The following is a 27279-nucleotide window of genomic DNA, read 5'->3' on the forward strand; positions in this document are numbered from 1 at the left end:
AAATGTGGCTGCTTGTCTTTGCAAATAGTTTGTTTGTAAGTTTGTAATCTGTAGACAATGTTGGGATAGAGTCTGATGCCAGTTAATTTGTGAAAACCTGTTGATCTCTGCTTTTGCCTTAGGTAGTTAGGGTAGTTAGAAAACTGTATTTTCTTTTCTTTCATTTGAACTAGTATGGCAAAAGTAAAAAAAAAAATGGTTTGTTATTTTAGCCTTGTCAGTTCTCAAACTCAAACCCCAATGTTTGATTTCATATTTACTTAGTGTTGCTTTATACTTTGATAATGGTATATGCAGGAATCCTAAAGGTAATTTCAATACCTTTTTAAAAACCTTCTCAGAATATTTTAAGACCTCGTCGTCACTTTCTAATCAGTTCTAATCAGTATCAAACCTTTAACTTAATAAACAGTTGTTAATAAACAGTTGCAGTTAAATAAATGAATGGAGCACAACCGTGCAACAGAACTTAGATAAGCTCGGAAGAAACAAACCTTGAAAGAATAAATTACGTGGTTGTTTTCAGTGACAGGTTTCAGTCACTGTTTAAACACGTCTTTCTCCAACCAGGAGTATGCAAACTTGCATCATCTCATTTTGCCCTCAAACTATTCAATAGTTTGTCATGGGCGCCAGTTCATGAAAAGCATCCCAAATGAGGGGCCGGAGAGATATGACTATGAGATATGATTTTTCTACATTTAAATGTTAATATGTTTATTTTGAAACGTCATAATATCAGTGCATTGTAGAATAGGCTTGACTTTGAACTGCATAACAATTATGGATGCAACAATTAAAGATTTTGGTAGTACGATTATATAGTCTGAAGAATAATGATGGTTTCACGGTTATCAGGTCTAATGTAAATTTAAGCTTTATATTAGATAAGTATTTAATTGAACTGTTGTTATCATCTGCATTCATACATACATAATCATTTTAATAATTTGTAATAATTTGTCTAACATTTCTTTTGTTCACATTGCACTGAAAGCGACGCACAACTCTTACCGCTACGGCATGAGATGTTTTCTACTCGGTGCGTCTGAGGCGCGAGCGCATCGCTCCGCTTGTGCACGCATATTGGCATATATTCTAATATTGGAAATAAGGAACTTGCACGTGGAAAAGACGCGATATGTGAACGGCCCGCTGCTGTAGTTAATCCAGTGTATGGCATATTAGCCTTGGTGTAGCTATAAACACGGAACTTTAAACTAGCGCACAGGTGGCATAACTTTGTTTAGTTGCAACAGTTTCGTTCCGTGCAACAGAAAAGCAGCGATGAGAAGCCTCTAAGCTTAAGTATCCAAACGTTTTCGGCTGCTCACGCCACTCGCTTAATGTCAGGTGACTCATGCTCTGCGCAGCCTTCAACTGCAGCTCATGTTGTTTTGAACAGACGCACACCACTTCATAGCTATAGACCAATTACCAATCTACGTCACACGGGTCCCCGGTTGCAAAAAAAAAAACACAGGCTGCAATAGTAAAGATGTCGTGTTGTGCGGTAGGATGCCAAATTCGAAAAAATTTTAAACTTAACTTTTACCATACACCACACTGCTTTAATGCTAACTGCAGACGTCTTTGGCTAAAAGGGAGCTGAATGAAGTGACGACCTAATTATAAATGCTAGACTCTGCAGTTCTCATGTTATATTTGCTATACTGAATCATACACATTACTCGTTTTTGATTGCAGAAATGATTTCAGCAATCTTCACTTTCAGATTTCAGATCTTTAACTTCTCTCTTGTAAAATCACTTGCAGCTTCAATGAGATTGTATATTTGGGGCTGGATGCTTGGTCATTTCATCTTATCCAGTATTCTTTGGAAGGGTGCTATCGTAAATGGACCTGTCAGACAAACGCCGCTCACTTAACGTTAATTTTGCCGAATCACTGTGCTTATCACTGGGTGACAAGCTGTTATAATATGCTGAAAGCAATATGTAAATAATATATATAATGTGTAATCAATATATCTTATTTCTAAGACAACAACAAACTCTGTACTGCATCGGATGTCATTGCCTTGCTGTAAATGCTAGCGCTCCTGGATTCTTTCTACCACATCCCTGCGCGCGCATCCTGATACAAACATGGTAATTGGTCTATAGAGGCCGTTTTTGACTAAACTAAATTTATTTTTGATGTCTTGGTCACAGTAATTGGAATAGCGCTGCTCTATGGTTTCGCTACATGTGGAGAAGGTCACATCAACTTCCGGCGTCTGTCGCAAATTACGTGACATCACCCGGACAGAGGAGCTTGGCCGGACGCAGCCGGCCCAAACCAATCAAGCAAAATAAATATATTTATGCTTTTTTGGAGTCAAACACGTTGGACAATGCTTGAGAAAAATTTAAGACCTCGTAAAAACGGGATTAAGACTTTTAAATACCTTTTAAGGGCCTTCATTTTCTCATAATTGATTTATCAACTTTTAATACTTTTTAAGACCCCGCAGACACCCTGTTAATGTTGTGTTTTATGGTGTTACATAACTATTTCAGTGGTAATCTTGCATTAGAAAGTTCTCACCAGTCTTCCACTTTTTCCACAGAGGCTAGCGTACTTCAACCATGTCCTCATGTCCTCATGTGGGTTGATGACCAAGGAGCGCACCATTAAGATCCTCTGCCAGTCTTCCACAATGCGTTGACAACCCTGGAGAAAAAAAAATGTATTCCATTTTTAGATTTTACATGTATATTGTAAACTATGCTGAAGCTTGGGTTGGTTAAATATGACCTATAAGACTATTACACTGCTATTTTCTTACTTAAGAGTTTGTCATTGAGGTTAAGTTGGTTTTATATTCACATATTCATACTTTCTCCTCAATAATATAATATCAAAAAAATATTATTTGCAAATTGTAAATAAGGGAATTATATTAGCAGACAATGACTATCAAAGCACAACTTTGTTCATTGTTAATTAATGCTAATGTTGTTTTGAAGTCATACTTATTTGCGATTTTAGACTGAATATTCAAAGTAATATGAAAAACAATTAACAGACCGTTAAAATGATCAAATGTGCGAATATAAAACCAAATTTACCTCAATGTTTTTGTCCTGTTTCTAGTCAGTAGGGTAAGTAAAATAATTTTGTATTTGCTTTGAAATGAATTCATTTTACTTACCCCATCTGCAGATTATTTAGCTTGTTTTAAGAAAAAACAAGACTTGTCTAGAAAATACTTCTTGATTTAGGAAGTTTTAGATATTTAGACTAGAAAAAAGACACAGACTCTAAGTAAGAAATGCATTTTTTCCAATTCTATTGCAGAATGCCAGGTTTTGTGCTCAATTTTTCTCTCAGATCAGATTTTTTTTGTAATTTGTTTTAAATGTCGCCAATATCAGATTTCCAGTGCAAACTGATCATAGTCCTAAACTGATCCATATGCGCAAACGAACAACTACACACAGAGTAAACTTCTGAATCATACACACACTCCATATTAACTATATGATGTAAATAAAGCATGTCATCAGATTATGTTCAATATGATCACTGATGCAGTTTTCACAGACAACATTCTTTAAACAATAACAAAGACTATAGAATACACAAGACATGTCACTCTTATCGTTTTGAATGGGGGAAAAGGTAACCCGCCTTCGAGTACAAGAGCCAATCATTGATTGTTAAATGGCGAATAATGCTTGCCTTCTAGTAAAGGAGCCAATCATCGATCACTATAGACTGACGATACTCTAAGAGAGGGGCTCAGACCAGACCAAAATTTCTGCCAATTTTGTGTTAGTTGTTGTTTAATTTTATTGAAGATTCCTAATATGAAATTCAGCTTGGCAAGCAGTTTTGTAGAATTTGATGTTTCCTTATTTAAACAGAATGACTAAGCATTACTGCCTGAGAGGCGTTTCAGATGGCCACCGAGTCAAATGACTTGTCTTAAAGGGACTTTGACTATAAATATTTGTTTTGCAAGTACTAATGTGTATTTCAATGTCTTAAACCTGAAAAAAATGTTAAATGTTAGAAAACACATACATTTTGATCGATTAAAATCTGGAGGAAAGCAGATTTGAATTTAACAGCTGATTACTAACACATTGAATGCTCTAAATCACACTGCTGTTCATTCTGGAGACCAGCCAAGACTGATGACACTAGCCCCTTTCACACAGCGATGCCGGAAGGACTTTGTCGGTATATTCAAAAAAGTGCTGTTCACACAGGCAAGGACATTCCAGAATTTTTTTGGAAGGAACCATTCACACATCCATTTCAAAATACTGGTAAATTCTGCAGATATGACCTCTAAATGACTGTGATTGTATTTGTTAACATAATAGGGGTCAGTCTTTTGTTGAGGATTTCGCTTATATTTAAAGCTTTAGCATTCATGTAGCTGCTTTTGTCCCAGAGACATCCAAAGTCAGAAGTGCGAACCGCAGCTAAATGTTTACACATTGACTACATTACAAATTCTGTGGATGGATAAGTATTGAGAACAACTTCAATGTGAACATATGGAGGAACACTTTTGCATGTCGAGATGTACATTTGTTTTTGTGCATGAGCCCCACACGCAGGGCTTGCAGGTAAACTCACATCGGTTTGTCATAAGCATTTTATCGATAATTTTTTTCCACAGTTGGCATTAATATTAAACATAGAAACATTATCGGACTAACATCTAGCAGCTAAATGTGTCTAGAAAAAGTATTCAAAGGCTTTTATTTTGATAAACAGCGTGGATGTGAATGCATCTGAATGTTCTGATTGGCTGGATAGACGTCTCACGTCAGCGCGTTTTAGATGTGAATGCGCTCTTTCCGGCTATTTTCCTTCTGCTTTCACACAGCACAGCATTTCGGCAAATTACCGGTAATGTTACAACTTCTCTTTCCGGAACGAATTTACCAGTATTTTGAAAAAGGGCCAGTTCAACATGATTCCATCTGAAGTCTGTATGTGTGAAAGGGGCTACTGAGCAGCTATTGACTAGTTAGATGATGTCTGTAGTTCATGTCTTTGCAAAATGATGATACATATCTATCAAAAAGAAGAGACTCAATCATGCAAATATGTCTGATAACCTAATAATCCATATCGTTTGCAAATTGAGAAATGTAGCAACATTACAGGTGATTTCTGTGTGTTCCTTCTTGACTTGAATTGTTTACTTGGGTACATTGCTTCAATTTTCTTTCCTGTGCTCTGATTCATTGCTGAATAACCAATCTGAGAGCTTCTACATGATGAATTGGGCCAAATTGAACCAACGTTAACCCAATTAACTTAATTAGGCAAGTCAATGTATAACAGTGGTTTGTTTTGCAGACAATCTAAAAACATATTTCTGAAGGGGGCTAATAATATTGACATTAAAATGGTTTTTAAAAAAATTATAAACTGCTTTCAATCAAGCCAGAATAAAACAAATAAGACTTTCTACGGAAGAAAAAATATTATAGGAAATACTGTGAGAAATTCCTCGCTCTGTTAAACATCATTTGGGAAATATTTGAAAAAGAAAAGAGAAAAGCAGTCACTGGAAGGCTAATCATTTTGTCTTCAACTGCAAATTTGACCATTGTTTATGCTCAAAGCTGTTTCTACATATTATATTTAAGGTTGGGATAAAAATCTGACTATTCATAACCCTAATAATACACATTGAAAAACTAATAATACAAGTCACAGTGTTCTGTGTCTGCAATTCAGCTAGACTGAAGTTGACCAGTTAACCCCTGACTAAAAGTTTTTTTTACTTACATCAGTACATCTGTTTGGAACCCCTCACACCTCGCTTTATGAATGGAAAAGTCTGGAGGTTGGCACCATTAGTTCGCACTGTTAATGGTTTGTTTTTCCCTAGTGGCACTAGTTCAGAGCATATAAAATAAACGCAAGCTGACACAGTACGTCAAAGCACCCTGCTGAGCTGATGTCATGCCAGTGACAAAATGTTTTCCCATATAATGACATCCAGGTCAGGACAGGACTACTGATGATGGAAGCAACTGATTCATATTGGGGATGTAACGATTATAGATTTTGCTAGTAAGATTATAGCATGATCGTTATGCATTCAATAATTTTACAGCATTATTAGTTAATAAATACTCCTTATATTAAAAGTGTTATTTATTGCTCCTCAGTAATCAAATAATACAGCACAAAATAATAATAAAAACAAACAAAAGTTCATTTATCTATTTGGAATTAAGAAAACGTTGAAAGCTTTTTGACTCAAGCCTCATTCACACTTTGAGCGACTCGCATCGGCAAAGTAACAAGCGGCCGTTCGTTTAAACGGAAAGCGATTGACTTCTGGCCGACTTGGGTGTCTCGAGTGACGCAACAAAGTGGAGAATGCTTCAACTTTACGCAGATGAAGAGCAACTTTCTGACAGCCAATAGGAGCACCAGTAGAGCTCACATGATTCTCTCTCAGCTCCTGCAAAGGCCGGTTGTATTCTTTGTGCTGTAGACCTTCACAGAGCCGCGTTTGCAGTAGGTCACCACCCAGAGCGACAGGCAGCTACAAATTTGCTGCTAGTGTAAATTACGCAATAAACACAAGTTAAACTTTAAATTATTTAACCGGAATATACACTTACCGGCCACTTTATTAGGTTCACCTTACTAGTCCCGGGTTGGACTCCCTTTTGCCTTCAGAACTGCCTAAATCCTTCGTGGCATAGATTCAACAAGGTGCTGAAAAATATTCCTCAGAGATTTTGCTCCATATTGACATGATAACATCACGCAGGTGCTGCAGATTTGTGGGCTGCACATCCATGATGCGAATCTCCTGTTCCACCACATCTCAAACATGCTCTATTAGATTGAGTTCTGGTGACTGTGGAGGCTATTTGTGTACAGTGAACTCATTGTAATGTTCAAGAATTAGTCTGAGATGATTCATGCTTTATGACAAGGCGCGTTATCCTGCTGAAAGTAGACATCAAGATGGGTCAGCAACAATACTCAGGTAGGCTGTGGCATTGACATGATGCTCAACTGGTACTAATGGGCCCAAAGTGTGCCAAGAAAATATGTCTTACACCATTACACCACCACCACCAGCCTGAACCGTTGTTACAAGGCAGGATGGATCCATTTTTTTCATGTTGTTAATGCCAAATTCTGGCCCTACCATCCAAATGGTGCAGCAGAAATCGAGACTCATCAGACCAGGCAACGTTTTTCCAATCTTCTATTGTCCAATTTTGTTGAGCCTGTGTGAATTGTAGCCTTAGTTTCCTGTTCTTAGGTGACAGGAGTGGCACTCGGTGTGGTCTTCTGCTGCTGTAGCCCATCTGCTCAAAGTTAAATTTGTTGTGCGTTCAGAGATGCTCTTCTGCATATCTCAGTTGTAACAAGTGCTTTTTGTGTTACTGTTGCCGAGGCTCAGACACACTCTCCCAATTCAAAACTAGATTAAAGACCTATCTGTTCAGTAAAGCATACACTTAGTGCACCACTTAGGGGGCTTCCACACAGGTTTTGCATCTTGTTTATATACACTATGAACAGCAGCTACGCTAATTATTTTCTTTATTCTCCATTTGCACCTGAGGATACTCTTCCCGAGGCTCTCAGACTATGCAGAGTCACTGATTCGATCCAAGACCAACGACGAGATGATCCCAAGGTTTCCATATCCTGGACCAGGCCGTATCCTGAGCAGCTACTGTGGTGGTCATGGAAGAGTGGAGAACATGAGACTGATTCCTGTAATGCTCCAGAGACAGATGAGTCTTCGCAGAAGCCAGCTTCCAGCCTCCTCCACTGAGACTGCAGCTCTGCGCAAGACGTTTGGCCAGCGAAGAAATTAAAATGATCGTGCCCAACTGAGCCTGGTTTCTCTCAAGGTTTTTTTTAATCACTTCCGCCATTTAGTGAAGTTTTTTTCCCTCTCCGCTGTCGCCACTGGCTTGCATGGTTCAGGATCTGTAGAGCTGCGCATCGTTGGATTTGCTCTTCAGTGTTTGGACTCTCAGTAGTGATTATTAAACCACACTGAACTGAGCTAAACTGAACTGAACTTAAACACTACAAACTGAACTACACTGTTCCTATTTACTATGACCTTTTATGTGAAGCTGCTTTGACACAATCTACATTGTATAAGTGCTATACAAATAAAGGTGAATTGAATATGGAACATGTATTTCTTTTTATTGAAATTTTTCACAAATTCCGTCCGTTCCATGCAATAGAAACGCTGTGCTACGAGGTTTTTACGATTCAATAACCGTGCTGAATTAAATCACGGTTAATAATGAAATGAGTTAATCATTACATCCTCAAATTCTCATCAAGTTTGAAAAGGAAAACACTGGTGTTACCTGCAGTCTCTCCCACCATGTTTCCCTGATGATGTCCCTTCTCTCGGGAACCAGTTTATACTGGATCACCTCCTCTAACTCAGAAAGCATCTGGCAAGATACCATAGCCTGAAAGAAATACAAAGAAAGACAGCAATATGAATTGGACTCTTTAAAAATTATAAACATTTTTGTTTGCAAGTTGCATTAATATACAGTTAAAATCAGAATCATTAGCCCTTCTGAATTACTAGCCCTAATTACTGAATTAAAGAAGTCATTGTACACTACCTGACAAAAGTTTTAGGATCTAGGATTCTTAGGATTCTAGTTGATCATTTGGTATCTGAAGTGGCTTTAATGAAAGGTAAAGGCCTCTAGATTACACTTATTTTACCAACATAAAATATGATCATGCATTGATTTTGAATTATTTAATTAGGACATTAAGGTCTGACTTTGTTTAGACAAAAGTCTTGTCAGAAATAATGTACAGTATAGAATATAAAGTCATGGTGCAGTAGAAGAAGAATGAATATTGTGTTTGACTCCCATGAGCTTGGAGGACTGCATCCATACATCTCTGGAATGACTCAAATCACTTATTAATAAAGTCATCTGGAATGCAAAGAAAGCGTTTTTACAGGACTCCCAGAGTTCATCAAGATTGTTTGGATTCATCTTCAATGCCTCCTCCTTCATCTTACCCCAGACATGCTCAATAATGTTCATGTCTAGTGACTAGGCTGGCCAATCCTGGAGCACCTTGACCGTCCATGCTTTCAGGAACTTTGATGTGGAGGCTGGAGGTTTGAGCGCTATCTTGCTAAAGAATTTGCCCTCTCCTGTGGTTTGTAATGTAATGGGCAGCACAAATGTCTTGATACCTCAGGCTGTTGATGTTGTCATCCACTCTGCAGATTTCTTGTAGCCCCCATACTGAATGTAACCCCAAATCATGATTTTTCCTTCACCAAACTTGACTGATTTCTATGAGAGTCTTGTGTCCATGCGGGTTCCAGTAGGTCTTCTGCAGTATTTGTGATGATTGGGATGCAGTTCAACAGGTGATTCATCAGAAAAATCTACTTTCTGCCACTTTTACAAATGATCAACTAGAAGTCCAGTTATTATCTGTTGCTCTTACAACGGGGATCGACGACAAAAGTTTGGTCAGGTAAGCGCATATCTTTTTAAATTAATGACTGAATTTTTTGTAATAAGAAGGAAAAAACAAAAAATTGTCTGTCATTTTTGTCAGATATTCAGTGCTGCATGAATAGGGTGTTTATTCAAATCTGACCAATCAGATGGGGCCTTTACTTCTTTATTCCCACCTCTCCAGTAGGTGCTGTTAGTTACCTAGAGCTGAAAATAAACTCAAATGCTGGGAGTCGAGAGAGGAAAATGTTAACAGCCAATAAGAATCAGAATTTCATTCATAGTTTGCACCTTGACAGATTTTTTAGATTGATATAACTGAGAAAATTTTCTTTTAGGTGTTTATTTTAGCATGAATATTACATAATTAAATGATTTTTCAAATAAACTGCTGATAAAAGTGTTTTGTAAGTTAGTTCTATTGTAAGAAATAACGTAATCGCAACACTCAGCAATATCGATTATGAGATATTTTCCCTAATCGTGCTTCTTCACAGTATTTTCCTAATATTATTTCAGCTAAACACTGAATGCTTCAACTCAAAACTGAAAGCCTCTCCATGAGTTACAGCACACTGATTTCACATCACAAGAGTTAAAAAAGGTGACTGACAAGAAAATGGTGAATGATTAGGTGTGCAAAAGAGGAAATATCTCTGTGATTGACAAATACAGTATCTCATTTTGTAAATCATGCAGTCAGTGCGGTGCACTTTAGTCAAAGTAAATAGGATTACAAATCAGAAGTCGAATGTGAAAATCTTCTAAACTGAGATGAGGTGTGACTGTGTTCTTACCCCATATGCTCTACTGTAACTCTCTCCAGCCATGGCGGTGAGCTCAGCATCCAGCAGATCTCTGGCCTTATCGATACACTGAAATCACACAAACAAACACTATATAATGACTCTGCTGAATACCTGACTGAGAAAACAAACAATATTATTGCCTAAATATACACTAAATATAGCCTTTAACATTTATTTTCTCTTACACACACACACACACACACATACACACAGTGCACACAAAAACACACAGTATATACAAGATTACATCAATACCTCAACACTGTAGATATAAACAACTAGCGACATTGCAAAAAAAAAACATTGATTCAACTTAAAAGTGTAAGTTAACTTGCTGCACAGCTTTTTTTTGAGCGGGTTTAACTTAAATCAAGTCAGCTCAAGTACTTGAGTTAAAAGTTGAGTCAACGTTGTGCAGAAAGTTGCCTTATAATTTTAAGTTGAGTCCACTTATTATTTATTATAGTGAAAGGCTGTTATGCATTAATAGGCTAGACTTCAACTGCAAATTCTGACTTATTAAAATATACACAAAAGAATCAGGATGAGGGCCAATAAATTTTCACAGTACAGTAAATGAATGTGACTATTTAGTCAACTTTTGCTAGGCTGCTGTGTTGAGGCAGGAAAACAATCCTTGTTGGAAACTGGAGACCTAATGAAATGCATCCTTTCCATGAGATGAAAATCAGGGCTTAGAGCCAGTAATTCTGGATGCCAAAAATAAAAAAATAAGAAAGGTCTATACAACGCTGGACTACATCTGCGGAACTTCATGCTCGCTGAGTTCATGCAGTTTAAAACTGAAAGAGATAGTTCCTCCTAAAAAAAACATTTAATCACATTTGACCATTTTTTGCCCTGTTGAACACAAAAGCAGATATTTTGAAGAATTTTGGAAACATTTCAACATTGATATCCAGTATTTGTTTTTCCTACTATGGATGTCTGGGGTTACAGGTTTACAACATACTTCAAAATATCTTTGGAAAAATCTATAAATTTAAAAAATATAAATAAAAACTGGTTAGAAACAAGTCAAGGGTCAGCAAATGATGACAGAATTTTTCATTTTTGGGTGAACTATATGCCTTTAACTCTGAAACACATTTTCTCTCAGATTCAAGCAGGATTTGTGACTATTAATCTAAAAGATGCATATTCAATTTTCAGATTTAGTTTTTTCCAATTGACCTAGACTTAGGGCCCTATCATACACCTGGCGCAATAAGGCGCAAGACATGTTTCCACGATGTGTTGCTAGTTTCAGACCAATGCAACACTAATTTTCTCGTTTTCAGCCACGTTGTTTAAATAGCAAATACATTTGCGCCACTTTGTGGACTCATGGGTGTTCTGGTCTAGAAAAGAGGTGTGTTAAGGTGCATTGTTGGCGCATTGCTATTTTGAGGAACTAACATAGACTGCTCAATAGACCAGCTGAAAGCAGGTCTAAAGTCCAGCGCAGAGCACGTCAGTTGTGCGCCTTGCTTAATGCTTAATACACACAGGATGTAGAGCAATAGAGAAATATCTTTACAAATAAAAAAGAAGTAAAGGATTAAAATGTTACAAAAATTATTATTTTCTATAAATATAAAAACAACTACCTGCATGCCTTGGGCTTTTTTCAGTTTATTCAACACAACTTGCTTTTGTATAATGTTATTATTATTAGCAGTATTATTTATTATATGCATATTTATATTTGTTTTATTAAAAACAAGCTTACATTTGTCCACCTGTCAGGTTTTAGATCATATGGGGCATGGGACATAAAAGGACATTTGGATATAACTCAGGTTTTTTAACCACACTTCGTTATTATTGTTCATTCATTCATTTGCTGAAAAATAGAACTGAATTTAGAAATAGTTTTGAAACAAATCTTTGCCCTTAACAAACCAAATTAATTATGAGGCTAATGGATGTCTGTGCGTACAACACGTTTTCTTATCCATGAAAGAGAGAAAGTGAAAGTGAAATTAAAGGCCGATTGGAGGAGGCTGATTCTTGGGCTACAGTTTAACTGTTTTCTCGCTAGTGAAGCTTCAGTTTTTCCATTTACAAAGTCCGCTGTGTAAATAGCAAATGCGCTATGGCGTGACGCAACTGACTCTTAAAGGGAATGTGAGATAAGTCTCTAATTGGTTTATTCTCAAAACATCCATAACTCATTAAGAGAATAAGCTCAACCCTGTTAGACCATGCACCGCAGCACAGAGCGGATTTCTCCGTCCTTAAAACAGCAAAAATGGATTCGGACAAGCCCTTAATGCTTTTGCACCCTGCACTTCAGACTTTGCGTCTAGATCGTCAAAATAGAGCCCTTAGTGTCTAGTAAACTGCAAAAAAAGCTTTTCTTATTTAAAGGTTTTGTCTTGTTTCTTATCTTCTTTCTTGTTTTCATTTGCTAATGGGCTAAGCAAAATAATCTTGTTTTCACTTTGAAATTAGATTACGTTGCTTAGCCCAATGGCAGATTATTTATCATGCATTAAAAAAATAAATAAATAAATAACATAATTTTGACTTACTATTTCTGAATACAAGACAATATTTTTTTTTACTGGTCTAGAAAATGCTTCTTGATTTTAGAATTTTTAAATATTTGGAGTAGAAACAAGACAAAAAATCTAAGTAAGAAATTTTTTTTTTTGCAGTGTATGTTAGTCACTATTCTGGCCACACTGAGGCTTCAGGTAAATGTAGGCCATTCTACAGCTTGAGAGTTTTCTAGGCTGTTTTGGATCATTGTCTTGCTAAAATGTCCACCCTGGTTTAATTTTTATAATCCTGATTATGTAGATGTTGGACCGAAGCAGCTAATATTAATTTACAGTGAAGAAAGAGAGAGGGTTACTTTCGAACAACTGAGAGATATCAGCTGCTGTCTGGGCCTTCCATGCGTTTTTACACCTTCCTTTCTTTATGTGTTTAATACTTATTTCCCCAACTGGTACTGTATATACTGCATTATTTGAAGTTCTTCTTTTATCCTTACATGTAAGTCTCTAAAATAATTTTTAGATATTTTAAACAATATATAATATTTTAGATATTATAGAAACAAGACAAAAAGTCTAATAAAAAAAAAAATACATTTTTTATTGTTCACCAATCTGGCCACACTGAGGCTTCAGGTTAAACTGGTATATTGATGATACTTCAGCCTTGAGACAGCAGAATCCCACTCACAACATTGGTTTCAATGGTGGACCAACAACCAGAGAGTTTGTCCGTATAGGAATCCTCACTAGAGACCCATCGTCACTTCTGATGCCTCGTTAGTAGCCCACCCGGCTAACGAAAAACCAATCCTCTCATGTGGCACATAAACTGCCAGGAGGTGGTGGCTTTTTTTAAAGGGTCATGTAACTCCCTGGTTCACCACAGTTTTGAAAAAAAAAATGCTGCAAAATAAGTATGCATGGTGAGGTAAAGGAGGAGAGTGAGACAATGAGTGAAATGAGTGAAAACAATACATCGTTCAGATTTTGCCAGTTTTACTACAGCGGTTACACTCGTGTAATACATCACACTTATGTCAAAGAATTACAAAGCAAAGACCCGCCATCCAACAATCTGTCTCTCACTTTCCTCTATGCAGTTTCACTGTTTGAAGCATCTATCACTGAAAATCAGCAAGTGTTGTGAATAAGGAAAAGTGTGCTTTGACTACTGAAATGTATTCAATACTTGATATATCAGACTTTTTTGGTGATGGCAGTTTAAAGAGGCCTCTCATATGGAGAACGAAGTCACATTCACTGATTAGGTGTTTTTTTTCACAAAATTCTAAAGAAATCTTGATGATTCTGTGGGTCTTGTTTATCAAATCTGAGCTTTATTTAGTATTTTCTATTGGATTCAAGTCAGGTGATTGGCTGGGCCATTCTACAGCTTGATTTTCTTTCTCTGAAAGCATTAGAGAGTTTCCTTAGCTGTGTTTTTGGACCACTGTCTTGCTGAAATTTCCACCCTGGTTTTACCTTCATCATCCTGCTAATGTAGATGTTGGACTGAAGCAGCTAATATTCATTTACAATGATTAAAGGCAGAGGGTTGCTGAAGAACTACTGAGAGATTTCAGCTGCTGTCTGGTCTTTCCATGCCTTTTTACACCTTCCTTTTTATGCTTTCAATACTCTGCATTTATATTATTATTTAGTGAAAATGTGAAGTCAACAGCACCTTTAGAAATATGTTTTTGGAGAAAAATTGTAACGTTTTCAATACTTATTTTGTATTTTTATACTGACAGTACTTTTATTTATTATTTTGGTGGTCCCTTTGACTATTAGTAGACTGTCTGCTTAATATCTGTTGATACTGCTGCTAAACAGACATTTAACTGACTATAAGAAAGTTTGCAAGTACATGTACTTACACTAACCTTAACCCCAAACTAACAGTCTGCTTATAATCTACATAATCTAACACCCTTGAAGCCTTCAAAAACACTCACTGTATAAATATTTGTGACAAGTGCCCAGTATCTCACAGCTTTGGGCATTGTCACAAAAATTCCTGATGATGAAAGAAACTCAGTGTGCTGAAAATTTCAAAACACAAGGCAGTAAAGTATACTTTGAGTTTAATTCTATGCAATCTGCGTCACCATGGAAGTACTATTTTAAAGTATGCATTCATTGCATGTCATTTATATACATATCACTCATATACAAGCCTTTGCAGCATGGACATGGAATAATATGTACACAAACAATTTTTCAATTATTTCAATGCACCGTTCAGCACAAGAGACCAGAATTTCCCACTCTGACCAGAAGCACATCTCCATCTGGATCTCATTCTGTGAATGGAGTCTGGATTTCTTACACAATGTCCTCGTGAGGAATGGAGCAGGTGAGATGACAGGATAATAGTGACAAACACAAAGAGTACATGGGTGTGTTTTGTGATGTTCTCCATGTGTATGAGCTCATCTTTTACATTCTCTCTCAAAGAAACGCATTCATTTCGGAAAAAGGAACATCAGATCACCACAGTGTCCGTACTTCAGCCAAGCTATTTTACATCCAGACTTTGACCATTATTGCATAACACCTTTGAGACGACACACTATGCCAACTGTTGTGCTCATCTCTGACTGAACAATTTCTTCTTTAAACATCAACCTCCTGGTTGTTTTTCCAATGTAAGTGAATCAGACATTTGTACATAGTGAGAAACAACGTTACAGGTAGTTTAAATTCAGCTTATTTAATAGCTCTCATTAGTTGTTCATTATGTAATACCTGCTGAGCCAATGAAAACAGATCCTGATGTAAAGCAAGCACTGCCCGGTAAAAGGCTCCATCGTGGGTGTCTCGTGGGATCATGCAGGTATACTCTTCCATACTGTCCCAGTGGCCTGACAAACACAAAGTCAAACATATTATATATAATTAAATAAGCTAAAACTTTAATTAGCTATTGTAAAGTTATTGTAACTAATAACTCTAACCTTTCTGAAGTTGCTTAAAAACAACAATTACTGTGCAGCGATATACAAATAAACTTGAATTGAATTGAATATAAGTATAACTTATATAAAGTGCTGTAAAGTGACAAATTACGAATACTTAAACTACTGTAATTGAGTAGTTTTTCGCAGGAATTTACTAAGTAGATTTAAAAACGTGAACTTTTACTTTGCCTTGAGAACATTTTTTACTCCACTACTTTCCTTCAACCTGCAGTCGCTACTTTATTTTATCCTGTCTATGAAGACTAGAAGAATCAGTCTTGTGAGTCCTGTCCAATCAAATCACACATAGAAGGTAAATCACCACATAACGAACTACCTCAAGACATGGGCGATTTATAATTCCAGCAAACTAAAATCAACCAAATATCAACGTCTAATGATGTTACAGCTTGACATTGTGTGGATGGTATGACTATGACGTCTATCCGATGTTGGACTTTGGTTGCCATACCTGACAAATTAATGTCAGTATTTGACGTCAATATGATAATGGTTTAAGACAGGGCTTCTCAACCTTTTTCACTTCAGGGCCCACTTATTTCTCCAATCAATTTTTGAAGGCACACCTGTCTGACATTTTCTCTAAAATGTTTTTTTATGACATGCTCATTTTTTAATATATATATTATACAATTGTTGTGCCTTCTATTGTTTTCTATTATCAGCATTATATATAAAAATAATTTTCTTTAAATTTAATTATATATTAAACTAAACTATATAATATATACAGCATTATATATAATGTTATACATTAAAATTATATATATAATTTAATATATAAAAAAAACATAAATTCAAAGAGAACCACAGGTCAACAAGGAAACTGCAAAAGATTAGCTTCTGCTTTAAACTGGACTGACTGAATATCTACAATTAAATATCTACTATTCAAAAAATATAAATTTAAAATACAGTAAAACACCCTAAATCTGTTGAAAAGCTTCACTTTAAGCATAGTTTGTGAAAAAACAAACTTAAGTGTAGTTGCAGACGCGATCATGAGGCTGTTTTTGCGCCGAGTTTGAAGTAATCAACCAGAGAACATGAGAAAGTGCATTACTTCGATCATTTTAATTTAGCATATTAATAATGAAATCCAAAAAATATATTATAATATCTCGCAGCCCACCTGAAGGATCGCTGAGGCCCAGTAGGCTTAATCCCTGGTTCAAGATGTTGGCTTGATGTTGGATTTTGGTCGGTTTCTAACACAAGCTAAAATCAACCAAATATTAACATCATTCGACGTCGTTATTGGACGCCAAAATAACGTTGCCCTTAGACACTAGTTAGACATTGAATTTTGGTCACCTGATATCACAACCTAAATCTAACCTAATATTAATGTCTTATGACATTGTGTGCCTGCTGGGCAACATCTAAATGCACTACAGAATGTTACGTTTACACAATTTCAAAAATTACATGTAAATGCATCAGCTTTTCACAGTGTAATACTCACTACTCTTGGGTAATTTTAAAAGGTCTACTTTTTACTCATACATTGAGTAATATTTTTAACAGATACTTTTACTCGCACTACATTTTCAGGCAAGTAATGGTACTTTAACTTAAGTATGATTTTTCAGTACTCTTTCCATCACTGCTTATAATTAAAAACTTGATTCAGATTAGTCAATCAAACATTGCAAGGTTTTTTTAGAGATAACAACCACAGAAACTAATAACCCAGGCTCATCCAAGTACTTTCGATCATCTTGATTGTCACTGAATACGGTCACATTCATATTTTCAATGCTTGTTTTTCACACTGCTGTCTGATTAGCGCTATCTTGTATGTGAATAATATGTTGGTTAATGTATGGTCCATTAGCTATTTTAATTTTCGTGCCTTTAATTAAAGAATTTATAAACTATTGAGTCTCAGAACAATGTTTTGTGTCTAATTTGTATGTTTTGTGGCAAAAAGCTGTGTAAAAGAAGGGATGAAGTACATCCAGGCGGTTGTTTGCTAGGAATAAAACCCTTCAGTCCTATATAACAAACAGCCCTCCATATTGTGACTGAATGATTCGCAGGTTAGTATTTGCTCCATTCAGCCTTTTTGTTTCTGTCAGCTTTGCCTTTAATTAAAGAATTAATTAACTATTACGACTCAGGAAAATGTTTTTTTGTCATTTTTTTAGGTTTTGTGTAAGTAAATTTTTTAAGTAGCTGTGTAAGACGTAGAATAAAGTCACTTAAAAAAAAAAAAAAAAAAAAAAAAAAAAAAAAAAAAAGTGAAATGTCCCTTTAATTAGAGTGTCTCTATTTCTTCACTCACCCAGTCCCCATGCCGCAGCTGCTGCCATGCGGGCCATCTTGGCTTGAGTCTCTTCGCTAACCAGAGTCCACTCCTCACAGCACTGCTGATGCAGCTGACCCCTGACAAAAGAAAATAAAGTAAATAAGAATACAGCAGCAGAAGAAGCTGTTTCACGCTGACAACCCTTTGACTACTGAGTTAAAACATGGTGCAGACTGAAACTGGTTCTGGCCAAAACCCTTGCATGCTCATTGCCATTACGAGTCACAAAGGCCACGATTGCTTTCATTTATTTTATTTTACTGTTCCCTGAAAATTAAAGTAAATATGATAAACCTGCTGTGATGACAATGACAGCAATGAGTTTGATCGAGAATGAATTCAACTGAATTCGAATCAATCGTGTCCTCCAAATATTGAACTCAAGCAGAATGTGGTGCAAAATGACGTGAAAAACCTCCTGCACGAAAACTAGAGTGACGAGGTGTGCAACAAGATGAAATAAGATTCCACTGACAAGCAATTTGCAGAAAAATGTATATACAGTACCAGCCATTCAAAAGTGCAGAATAGTGCACTGCACTCCAACAAAAGGTTTAAAATCTGATTAATGCATATTAAATATCTTTAACATTATTAAAAGTACATAGGCTACTGTTGTTGGTTGACGAAGAAATATGCAGAAATAGAAAACGTTTCGTTTTGCACATCGCTGTCACAAAATTTTAGGATTAAGACTAATTTAATATGCCTTTTATTGTGTGTCGCAGCGTTGCATTCTATGTAATAGGACTTTTATAGGCTCCTTCCGAATCTACATTAGGAACTTCATATAATATGACAAAAGCCATGTTTCCATCCAAAGATGCGATTAAATTTATTAAATTTATGCACAAAACTTAAATATTGCAAAAACATTTGCGAATATAGCACCTTTTCCATCCAACGAGTCCAAGAGACAAAAGAAAAATTTAAGTTGCTGCCTTTTTTCGTAAATAATAACTTACTTGTGTCTTAGAACATGTAGACGAAACGCAATGTTATGCAAAAAAGTCAATGGTTTGTTGTATCCTTTTGGAATTATCTCCGCTCATACTTCCTGGAACATTTGCACTTTTCGATGATGTTTTTCATCAAGGATGGTCGTCACTTCTTTCTTGTATACAACATTTAAGAATGTAAATCGTCCACCTAAGCATACCAGCCATTTTTGTTATCACATGATCTGTTGAAGCAAAATCACATCACTTTTTGATGCTCATGCTGGAATTTATTTGGGATAATGCGTTTCCATCGTAGTTTATGTGATTTTTTTCTTATCAGATAAAAAGTTTATCCTACTTAGTTGTGCGCATAATTTTTTTATGTGCATTTCCAAAATTTATACACATTTTGGTGAATTTTTAATGTAATATTCCAAAATGCGCATAAAAATAGATGGATGGAAAAGCAGCTAAAGACTATTCATGCATCATTGTTGCATAATTTGGTAGCAAATGTGTGTACAATATTTATGATTCAGCACTCTTGAGCCTGCAAGCTGCATATTTTGTTCTTGGAAGATAAAGTACAAGCACTCCATCTTACAGTTCATAAAGACCAAATGAGATGAACAAACTTGGAAAGGTCTGTTATTGCTCGATGAGAACTTCTGTCTGCGTCCATGCGGGACACTTTCTACGAAAATATTTCAAAACCCACAAAAAGCCATGACATCACTTCACATCTAGGAATGGTGCACCTTTAAAACAAATGAGCCCTTTGGGGCTAATAGTGCTGACACAGACACAAGAAAACCATGCGTGTTGTTGCTGGGGGTTTGTGAAGAAAAGGGGCCCTAAGGTTTATCCCCGTGGGACACCGCTGCTCATATGCGCTTCAAGAGATGGGGTGGGGGATCTGCTACAAATAAAGTCCTTTCCCAGCCACCTGGAAAAAACATTACTTATGAGGCCTTGCAAAATACAAGGTTCCAGGGTGCAGACAGGTCTAAAACACAAAGACGCACATTAACAGCGAGACAGGAAAAAGGACTCTGCTACCTTTACACGGGAACAGTCTATCACTCATTGGAATGGAATGTTGCATGGAAATTTGAGCAAAAAAACACAAATACAAAACACTGAAGGACGGCATTAACCCTACATATAATGGATGAGGGATCCCATAGTGCATAGATTCTAAAATAAATAATATGTTAATAAAATATGTAATATAACATTGAATTAGTAATTAATTCTAGTTAATATTTTGTATGTTTTTATGCATAAGTGATGGTTCTTCTAAATATCATCTCTCATGTTCCATAGTCAAACAGCTTGGAATCATTTCAGATTCATCCAACGTCTTAATTTAGTAATTATTTGAGTTAATTTAGTAATTATCTTAATTTAGTTTATAACAGAGAAGTGGTTATAATACATTGTGACTATGAAATTCATTTTTGCATAATACACTCAAAAAAAAAAAAAAAAAAGGAAGAAAACGATTACTGCTGCTTGCTCAAACTACCTGTTTGAAATAAACTGAAACAAGAAAATTCTTCTAATTTTTTGGCCTAAATGATTAGTTTTATGTTCAGTCCACTTACATTTGTAAACCGTTAAGCGTTTTGTGTGACAATAAAAGTAATCTTAGGTGATTAGAAAGTTAATAGAAAGACTTGTTAAGAGTTGAATCTTCACTTTATTTTGAAGATTTAGAAGATTTTCATGTAATGCTTTGGGTTTTGAGGTTACTACCTTGCAGAAGTGCCCATGCTTTGGGTGTTGGCAGCTTAATTAGCAAACATGCAGTTTTTTTTTTGCTAAAATGAGTTCTGGGATCAGTATCAATCAACAGTATTTGTAACTTATGAAATATGGTTAAAAATGGCTCTTTTAGTTCATTTAGGATAACTTCAAATACAACTAAGAGACTTCGAAATGTACAACACATAATAGACATACATGATATTATCAGACTTTTGAGTTTAAGTAATATAAAAATACAAATGTATTTAAATTTGATTTGATAAAATCATATCGGAGCAACTTAATTGCATTTAATTGTGTAATTTTTTTTAGTTGGTGCTAAAAAATGTATTGGATGAAAATCCTGCCCTCCTGTTAAATCCTGTTAAATTGAGTTCATCCAAAAAGTTATGTTTTTGAGTGTATGCACTATGTTAGCGATTTACTATTAAAAAGTTCACCCAAACATGAACATTGTCATCATGTACCCACCCTTCACTTGTTCTAAACCTGTATCAGTTTTTCCTTCTGCTTAATGCAAACAAAGTTTGTTTGCTTGTTTTTTTCCCCCCACATGATGTCAATGGCATCTGGTTTCCAAATTTCTTTAAAATATCTTTATGTTCAACTCAAAAATGTTTAGAAATACTTCAGTAATTGGTGAGTACATTATAATTTTCAGGGAAATTAAACTATCCATGTAGACCAGGGGTGTCCAATTAGAGTTCCTGGAGATCTACCTTCCTGCAGAGACCAGCTCCAACCCTAAGCAAAAACAACTTAACCCTTATGTACTGTTAAGGATGTTTTCATCCACTCTGGGGTGATTTTGAGTCCTAATTTGGCCATAACTTTTGCTGTGTTTCAGCTAGCATACTGATTTTTGGTGCCGAAATGTATTTTGACATATTTTGGGGAAATGCTTTAATGCTCTTCTCACCAGCAAATGACCAGCAGAATGGCATGTGTATGAAATGCATATTTTGATTTTCTCAGACAAATCAAGGTAAGTGCACAAAGGTCACTTTCACACGTTCGTTCGTTCGTTCTCAATCACACGCACGCACGCATGCACGCACGCACGCACGCACGCACGCACGCACGCACACACGCACACACACACACACACACACACACACACACACACACACACACACACACACACACACACTTTAATTTGCTGTTATACTCCATATAAAATTCCCAAACTACGTTTTTTTGCACAGGCCTATCTAAAGGGTTAATGGTGCCAACTGATGATCAACAGTAAAAATTACTAATTTGACCTCTTCCCAACAGTAAAAACACACCAACAATCAAAAATGCATGATTACATTGTGTCATTGTTTTGCAGTCAAAAACTGTGGTTATAATTTAAGTCAATGGGGCAAAAACAGCCACAAACAGTAAATTAGTTCGAAAAATTTAAATCTTATGCTACACAAAAACTAACAATGCAGGAAAGGCATTATAATCTTTCACTGTCCAAGACTGTGATAAAAGGTAACAAAAAATTATGTTTTATATTGAAAATCTGATTTTTTTTTCACCAAATCAGTGACATTATTTATGAATTTGGAAATTAAAGAGTTAAAATCCCGTCATTTTCTAAACAATTTAGTAGTTTTGATCAGGACTGAGGTTGATTAACAGATTTATGCAAAAAAACGTGAAAAAAAACATTATTCTGATGCATTTTACAGCAGTTTGATTTAATGGGTGTTTTCATCCCTAACATAACAAAAGGATAGTGCATTTGAACAGTGCGCAAGAGTTAAACAACTAAGTAGGATCTGAAGGAGCACTTGGTAATTAAAGACAAGGGCACCCTTTGAGTTTGATGCACTCAGTACCCAACTTTTGTTAATGAAACCTTTTCTTCCCATGCAATAATGCTGGAAATATCCACAGCTCAAGTAAACTTAGTTGGCACAAATGTGGATATTAAAGATCTGGACTATACCTGCTGAGAAAATCTCCATGTGTATTGCACAAAAACAATGATCAGGACCCAGAATAAATGCCTTACTCTGCATAATATTATTTTTTGATCTCGTTCTTGATTGCTGTAATTTAATTTATGATTTCTGAGGTTTCTATTTTCTGTTTATTTTTATTCATTAGATACCCCATCTTTAAAAGACCGCAGGGGAGGGGTAGATTACCTGATACATTATATCACATTGCTATTCCAGTTTATACACTGTTTTTAATAATAATTAAAAAAAGAAAAATCAGTCTTGTCTACAACGCATTCTAATACAACACGTGTCTATGTTGGACAAAAGCAAAACAAGGCCACAAGAGAGACCAGAACTCTTTACAATCAATAATAATGTGTAAACTGGTTGCTGTGTAGACAAATTCTCAGATTGGCGGTTCAGCAACAAATTAGAGCACAAGAACTAAAAACTGAAGTGTTGAAACTAAGCAAATGAAGTCAAGAGCAATCCCTCCTGAATTTTTGCAGTCGCTAAATTTAATGTAAAATCAAGCAAATGACGCAGCATTTAGAGTAGATTTAATTATTCTAATTGCTGCAGATTTCTCACAGATTTAGGCCAGCCAGGGCACTTTTGCACCACCTGCATAGTTTTATTTCATATAACATTATATTCGCTAATAGAAAGTCCTAATCCAGTGTGTGATACCTTAAGCTTTAGACGTCATGTGACATTATCAAAATGTGCATTCACCAGAGACAATTTTCATAATAAAAATTTTAACAATGCTACTGTTTTTCAAATGCTACTGTTAAAGAGAATTTAAAGAGATAGTTCACCCAAAAATTGAAAACTCATCCTTTTCTCACCCTTCACTTGTTTTAAACCTTTTTAAGTTACTTTCTGATGTTAAACACACACAAAAAAAGATATTTTGAAAAATGCTGGAAACCTACAACTTGGGCCAGACGGAATCTGCAGATGTTTTTTACTATTTTTGCGGAGAATTTTGGTATAAATCTGCGGATTTCTGCTGAATTATTTTAGGAGTATCAAAACCAAAGCCTTAATATATAAAATTAAAAAAAATTATATCTTTTTAACTTTTATTTAATTTTTAAAATGCAAATCCAATTAAATTCACTTTATTTGGTAAACAAAGCAAGTCTCTCATATAATATATCTACTAAAAGAAAATATTACTGTACAAACTGCATTGTACATAAATCAGAACATTTTCATATTAGGCAATAATATTACTGTACTTAATTTAAAAACTGAATAAATATAGATTTACATACATTTACTCAAGTAAATAAACAGAATTAATGATGGGCTAAAAATCTGCGGAAATCTGCGCGCACAGATTCCGTGTGGGCCTACCTATAACCATTGACTTTCATTACATGTGTTTTTCCTACTATGCAAGTCAATGTTTACAGGTTTACATCGTTCTCCAAAATATCTTCTTTTGTGTCCAACAGAAGAAAGAAACTCATAAAGGTTTGGAACCACTTCCAAATAGTGCATAAATTTTCATTTTTGGGTGAACTATCTCTTTAAGTTTTGTTTATTTTAATTATTTAGATTCATTCATGTATGAAACATGATGTAGTAGGCTTTATATGGTTAAAGAGGTGAACGTTTCTCTCTTAGTTTGCCTGCTTCAGTGTTCCCTTTATATAACCTACAGAGACTAATGATTTTTGAGGATCTTGCCACAAATATTGCCGCAAATTTTAAGAAAAATCACTGCAAAATCAGTTATTTTGGGCAGCAATAATCCCCAAATTTTACAGTGAAATTCAGGAGCTAATGGTTGAGCACTGAGCAGGCTAAAAGCAGCATTTTAGCAGGTTCAGTCTGGTGACTGCATTAATTGCTGGTTGACAAGTGGGAAAGGAATAAAATGGCAGTGAAATATAGCCTAAACATAATAATATGCAAAACACATGAAACAATGTTAAAAAAAAATATATTCAATATCTCGGACCAATAATATATAACATTTCTTGTCTTTTTTGTCAGGAACAGACATTTTAAGATTCCATGATATTCCAGAGTAGTAGTATGCAGTGTAGCTGTTGTGACACTATGTAAGGCAACAGTATACCAAAAATGGATCATGGTAGAGCAATTTGGAATGCTCTAAATAGGTAACATGCTCATTAAAGGGGGCTTATTATGCAAAAATAACTTTTATAAGGGGTTTTAACAGAGTTGTATGTCAACAGTGTTTGAACATAGCCAGCCTCTAATGGTAAAATATATTAATTACATTTGCATTTTATAATCTTTGAAACATTTAGATTGATATTATCGCTTTGTACTTGTCATCAGAGAGGGAAAGTCCCGCCCATTAATAACGATCTGTCGTTCATTAGCATAGACAGCCCTAAGTGAAACAGAAACAGAATAGCCGGGACATGACAGAACACTTGATTTTATTTTTTTCGGTCTCCATTCCTGTAAATATACTAGTTTTGCTGATTGCAACAAATCCAGGAAGGGAGCCCTCATGCCAGTCACTCTCCACATAAACACTTCCTCATGCTTCCCAGTAAATGACAAATGTTATAGGAATCAGTATGATTTTCCTTTTAACTGTTAAGAAAAAAAAAAATCGAGCACTGTCAGATTCCACAAAGGCACACTTGAGCTCTGTTTTTACTCACTTAATCATATTCTCACCTCATTGTGTGACCCCGTATTGAGCGGAATTATATTTCACAGGGAAAATGACTTTCCATGGTGTAATGACTGGCAGTCCATTTTCTTTTGAATATTTCATTTTTTATATTTATTATTTGTTTGAATATTTCTTTTAACTGTTTGTTAGGTTTATTGATATTGAGAATTATTTAAAAAAAAATATATATATCTTTAAATTGAATATATATATATATATATATATATATATATATATATATATATATATATATATATATATATATATATATATATATATATATATATATATATATAAACACATAAAGAATATCTCTTATATCGATTCAACCTACACTTAATGACTTTATATCTCCTTCCAGAGGGAAGCAGTTGATAAAAATGAGTCGGATCATTCAAAATCCTTTCCACCTGATTAGGGATGCAATTCTTATACAAAGCTTGAGGATGACAATTTTCCATCCTGGCTTTAAGATGTGCATCAACTTAGATTGACACTGTACAGATGCCATACCTGTAATAGCATACCTGACACCGCTTTAAAGAACAACTCTATAAAACAACATCTGTGCTTCTTGTTAACTCTAAAGAGACATAACCTCCATAAAAAATACAATCTCTGATGTAAACGAGAACAAACCCACTCTATCTGTGTTTTCCAAGTTAAAGAACTGTCAATGTAAATGCCCAATTACTTATTACTTATACTGAGTATTAGGATGGTCATGTACCACCACTTATCGATGATCACCTATATACTTTGGGTCAAATACCATCTCTTCTGTTTTCTTAGTATTTATTTTTAACTTATTTTTATCGCACCAATCAACAAACCTGCTAATTTCTAACTGGTAGACGCCACTAATATCGTCATGCTCAAAGTAAACTTAGCTTAGTCATCTGAATATTTAAAAATAAAATTCTGTGAATGGTTACTTGTACATTCATTTTTATAAACTGCTTGCTTCACGAGATAATAATGATATATATTATATATGCAAGTCATATTTAAATATACAGTGGGGAAAAAAAGGATTGAACACCTCATGTTTTTGCCTGGGAATAATATTTCTAAAGGAGTTGTTGACATAGTATTGTACCAGATTTTTGGTAAAAACCCAAACAATACGAGCATAAAAAATAAAACAAAAACTAAAATGTACTTATGTGTAATAACAATAAAATGACGCAAGGCTTAAATTCTGAAAGCATTTGAGAGTTTCCTTGGCTGTGTTTTGGATCATTGTTTTGCTGAAATGTCCACCCTGGTTTCATCTTCATCATCCTGCTAATGTAGATGTTGAACTGAAGCAGCTAATATTAATTTACAATGATGAAGGGCAGAGGGTTGCTGAATAACTGCTGAGAGATTTCAGCTGCTGTCTGGTCTTTCCATGCCTTTCTACACCTCCCTTTCTTCATGTAATAAATACCTTTTCCCTGTGGGATTTCATTCCATAGCACATAACTTCATTTGTAAACTAATTAGATTTGTTTTCTTTGCATATATGGATTTCTTTGGTTGCTATCAACCTCAAAAAGTGGTGATGTGTTCAATACTTATTTTCCCTGCTGTATTTATATATTTATATTTGCATATTATATATATATACAATTAAATACGTGCAACATTAAACATACAGTTAAAGACCAAATTAGCCCTCCTGCAAAATCTTACATAATTTCCAATTATTTTACAAGTGACATTTAAAAGAGCTAGAGAATTACAGTTTTACCTTTATATTTTCCTTCTTGAAAAAAATTTCATTAATTAAAAATTATTTTAAATTGCACTTTAAAATGATACTAGTGTTTTACAAAATAACTAGTAAAAGTAGAAATGTAGTTATAAAAACTTG

The 27279-nt window shown here is 35.2% G+C and overlaps 1 protein-coding gene across 1 annotated transcript in view; it reads right to left on the minus strand.

Moving 5' to 3' along the window:
- mtor (mechanistic target of rapamycin kinase) overlaps positions 1–27279 on the minus strand; it is a 269916-nt gene that overhangs the window by 76456 nt on the left and 166181 nt on the right. Inside the window, exons 31-35 of the mRNA XM_056463247.1 lie at positions 18076–18176; positions 15556–15671; positions 10283–10360; positions 8346–8453; positions 2551–2676 (exon numbers count right to left, since the gene is read on the minus strand). Of these exons, the coding sequence (XP_056319222.1) occupies positions 2551–2676; positions 8346–8453; positions 10283–10360; positions 15556–15671; positions 18076–18176 (529 nt within the window). The remainder of the gene's footprint in view (positions 1–2550; positions 2677–8345; positions 8454–10282; positions 10361–15555; positions 15672–18075; positions 18177–27279) is intronic.

The sequence above is a fragment of the Danio aesculapii genome, chromosome 8 (assembly GCF_903798145.1).
Source record: "Danio aesculapii chromosome 8, fDanAes4.1, whole genome shotgun sequence".
NCBI lineage: Eukaryota > Metazoa > Chordata > Actinopteri > Cypriniformes > Danionidae > Danio > Danio aesculapii.